The following is a 4,290-nucleotide window of genomic DNA, read 5'->3' as shown; positions in this document are numbered from 1 at the left end:
AACTGTAATACTTTTTGTCTAACCACCAGAGGTTTGGTCCTAGAACTGAGAAAGTTATACTGTAATTATAAAGCAGACTTGAAGAGCAAGAACTGATGTCCAATTATATGCTATATATATCAGGTTCTGCTTGGCATAAATAGTCCAGACTAACCAATATGTATCAGTGAAATCAATTTTTCTACCTGAGACTGACTTAATCTGTACCACAGGTGTTCTGCCTGCATCAAACAGCCAGTCAGGATGACTTCTTCTGCCTCACTGAAAGGCTTCTGGCTGCTGCTGTAGCCTAAAATAGTTATTCTGTGAAACAAGGTGCATGGAAGCAGAAAACCACCAAAGAGAAGGAAACATTTGTTGGAGAACTGTTAACTTTATTTAAACTGATATGAATAAAGAGTGACCAGCACATAATTAAAATTGTTATTTAGAATAATGTGAATAAAAGTGGGTGATATGAGGGGGAGAAATTTTTGTTTTGGGATAAACTTTAAAACTTCCTCTTCAAGCTACTGGAATGCTTCGCATTTTTGTCCAAAGTGGCATAGCAGATGAAACAGACCATAAATACAGACCTCACCAGTTTTCTGCCAACATTACTCTGGTTCATACATGAGTGCTCAATCATCGTTGGTCTTAATCACCAAATAAACATCTTTACCACATGCAGTTGGGAGAATTTATGAGCAAAGCTTAATACAGAAAGAGCCACATAACTCAGCCCAGTGTGCTATTTTACATAATTAAGGCATCACATGATATTCTTCTCGATTTAAGCGGACACTTGACCAAACACCGTGGATTTTGTATCGCATTCTCTATGACACATCGCCATCTTGTGGTATAGGACTCCTTCATAAAAAGCAAGGAAAATGTAAATATTTGTTATCAACGAGTCTAATATTGCATTAAAATACACTTACGCGTAATTCAAATTTCAGAAAAGTTTGCCTTAAGTTCTTGATTTATGTGTGGTAATTGTAGTGCTGGTTCAGACGGGCCTAAGGCCATGGATTGCTCTTCGTGGCAGGTAAGACCAATGAATAGATATGAAGAACAGATTAATTGACTAATATGACTCGTACCATGGACATTTTAGCTCTTTCTCCACATATGTTTGGATAACTACGGCGTATTTTTAATTACAAGCACACTATTATAACGACAGTTAAAATGAGAGAGTATTTTAGTATGTATTCAAAAACATGTACCTCCCGGGTCTTCTTGGGGGTAAATCATTCAAGTTGAGAACGCCATTCACATTGCAATTGCATAGGAACCATTAAGTAGGAAGGAACCTTCCGCCGATCCTCGTGTTTCTGTGGGGAAGCTAAACGGTGTGCGGAACGGCCGGCTACAAACAACAGCAGAGAGAGGTCCGCATACACGCCGATGAGAACATTATGCTTATTTTCATCAGTATTTGGTACGTTTGTTAAACAATATTACGTTATAATTGCAACAACGTTAACGTGATATGCCACAGGCCATAAAAAAGGTCCACTTGTATTCGTTAACATAACACAAAAATGCACATTAGTTCATATGAAAAAATGTGTTTCCCCCCAAAATCCGGCTAGATGTCTTGTTTGTTCATGCTTAGTGTAAAAATGGGGCGTGAAATGTGTTTTGTTAGTGGGCAAGACAACCTTTGTCTATGGCACTATCATTACGAGCTCGATATTACGTCACGTTTCATCATCTTCACTTCTTATTTCAGATTAATATGAGTAAAGAATCACAAATGAGGGCCGCCATTAACCAGAAGTTAATTGAAATGGGTGAGAGGGAGAGGTAAGTGCCTATAATCCTCATGTTTCCCCATGGACTGGGTCTAAACACCTATAAAGTTGCGTACTTGTACAACATTTTTGGGCATCATAGTCTCAAACACTAGTGATTTGCCTACATGGACATACATTATTGAAATTTATGAAATCTTAAGTCATTTTAGAAGTGTTTTAGACATTTTACTCTACTGTATTTGGTTTGGTTACAAATTGCTTTTTGTGAGTAGTCACAAATGACTGGAAAAGTCGTGGAATGGGAAATGGTGTTTAGTAGACTCGTCCCATACTGGCTGTATTTTATCTATGAATCTCATTGTCTTTGTTTGGTTTTTGATCAGGTTAAAGGAGTTGCTTCGAGCCAAGCTCATCGAGTGTGGTTGGAGAGATCAGCTCAAAGCACTCTGCAAAGGTACGAACACTACTCTGATCTCTCTCAAATCATTGCGTATGTTCCGAGGTTGTTTTGTAAAGCAGCATCATTGTTTTTTGTTTGTTTGTTTTGCAGAGGTGATCAAGGAGAAAGGTATAGAGAATGTTACTGTAGAGGACTTGGTTGCTGGAGTTACCCCCAAAGGAAGAGGTAGGCCATACTTAACTGTACATCCCACAATTTTTTTTATTTAAACCATTTGGGTGTTGACAAGTATTGCCAAAGATGAAAAATGAATATCATTAATAATAACTGTCTTGTGTTCCTCAGCCCTGGTGCCTGACAGTGTAAAGAAGGAGCTGCTGCAGAGAATAAGAGCCTTCCTCGCTCAGCACTCGACATGATGCTCAGTATATCTGAAAATACTCTGAGAGTATCTGTCATTTTTATATTATGCCAATAGCAATGCCAGAATGCTATAATAAGTTAAACAGTTTCATGGTGGAATTTCATTCTTCTATGTTATTTTTTTTTTTTGTTTTTTGTTACTGCCAATAAAGGTTGATCATGTTTGTACATAAACAGTATTATTTTTACTGCTTGAATAATTGAACCTGTTAACTGTAAACCCCATTTTTGAGCATAGATAGTTCACCCAAAAATGAAAATTAGGTCATTTATTACTTACCCTCATGCCGTTCCACATCTGTAAGACCTTCGTTAATCTTCGGAACACAAATTAAGATATTTTAGTTGAAATACGATGGCTTCATGAGGCCTTCATAGTGAGCAATGACATTTCCTCTCTCAAGATCCATAAAGGTACTAAAAACATATTTAAATCAGTTCATGTGAGCACAGTGGTTCAATATTAATATTATAAAGCGACGAGAATATTTTTGGTGCGCCCAAAAAAAAATTTTTTTTTTTGCTGCACCAAAAATATTCTCGTCGCTTTATAATAATATTGAACCACTGTACTCACATGAACTGATTTAAATATGTTTTTAGTACCTTTATGGACCTTGAGAGAGGAAATGTCCTTGCTCCGAAGATTAACGAAGGTCTTACTGGTGTGGAACGGCATGAGAGTAAATTACCTAATTTTCACTTTTGGGTGAACGAACCCTTTAAATGGTTATAAAGGTTTACTGCAAATGTACTGAACTTATAAAATATATATATATATATATATATATATAAAATATATATATATATACACACACACAAAATGTATTTCACAAAATAATTTTGACTTTAAAGCTCTGAGTATACTTTTTATGCGTATGCTAGTTTACGTGCACAGCCTTGCAAAGTATACTTCACTTGATTGGTACGCATACACGGGCATGTGCACAGTTTTGCCATGAATTACAACCCAAGTAAACATATTTGTATTCTTTCATGCTGGAGTTGCACAAATGAGGGTACTTTCTAACCTCTTCACACAATCTGTCATCTATATAGGCCTCCACTGTCATTGTAGCTTGCATGTGTTCCGGTCTCTTCCGTTTATGCAGTTTTTCAACTTCAACTACCTTGTGAATCGCTGCCCCGGATGGTGGATAAACTAATTACTGCCAAAAAAAAATGTAATTGCGCGTGTGCGACCTGCGCGTACAAGTACAAAAATCTGGCAGTGCTCTTCTGATTAATTCATGTCACGCGAACTGTACGCTGACCCTCGCGCATGCGTAAAAAGTGAACTATACTTTGTTGAACCAAGTTGTATTCCAAATATGGAGTGGATATCACAAAAATTGAGCCCACTTAAAAGGTTTTAAATGCTGTTTTCATGGTAATATGAAATTCAAAATGTTTTCAAAGGATACATTTTGAGTGTTTAAGCTTTTGAATCATTTCTAATTTATGATGCTTTCTATAATATGTGATGGGGCAATAAGTAAAGTGTACCATGTGTCCTGCTCCTGGGACTTACAGTTAACAGGCTATGTACTTACCTTATCTCTGTATTTAATTAATATATCCATTTGGTGTTTTTCCAAAAGTTAGAGTCTAGTACAGTATACAGAAACCCTCATTCTACAGTACTTTCACCAACACACCACTGCCCTCTTCTGGGCAAGCCTAGATACCTAATGATTAACCTCTAATAACTATCATGATTTT

At 36.8% G+C, this 4,290-nt stretch overlaps 1 protein-coding gene across 1 annotated transcript; it reads left to right on the top strand.

The window, feature by feature from the left end:
* Nucleotides 1-1,291: 1,291 nt before the first annotated feature.
* eny2 (ENY2 transcription and export complex 2 subunit) lies at nucleotides 1,292-2,767 on the top strand. The gene is made up of 5 exons (XM_067393842.1): nucleotides 1,292-1,426; nucleotides 1,721-1,794; nucleotides 2,129-2,199; nucleotides 2,296-2,370; nucleotides 2,491-2,767. Exons 2-5 carry the CDS (start codon nucleotides 1,727-1,729, stop codon nucleotides 2,562-2,564), a joined length of 288 nt encoding a protein of 95 aa, XP_067249943.1. The 5' UTR covers nucleotides 1,292-1,426; nucleotides 1,721-1,726; the 3' UTR covers nucleotides 2,565-2,767.
* Nucleotides 2,768-4,290: the final 1,523 nt, after the last annotated feature.

This window comes from Chanodichthys erythropterus, chromosome 2 (assembly GCF_024489055.1).
Source record: "Chanodichthys erythropterus isolate Z2021 chromosome 2, ASM2448905v1, whole genome shotgun sequence".
Lineage (NCBI taxonomy): Eukaryota > Metazoa > Chordata > Actinopteri > Cypriniformes > Xenocyprididae > Chanodichthys > Chanodichthys erythropterus.
Note: the sequence above shows the minus strand (reverse complement) of the source record. Positions and strands in the feature narration are given on the sequence as shown.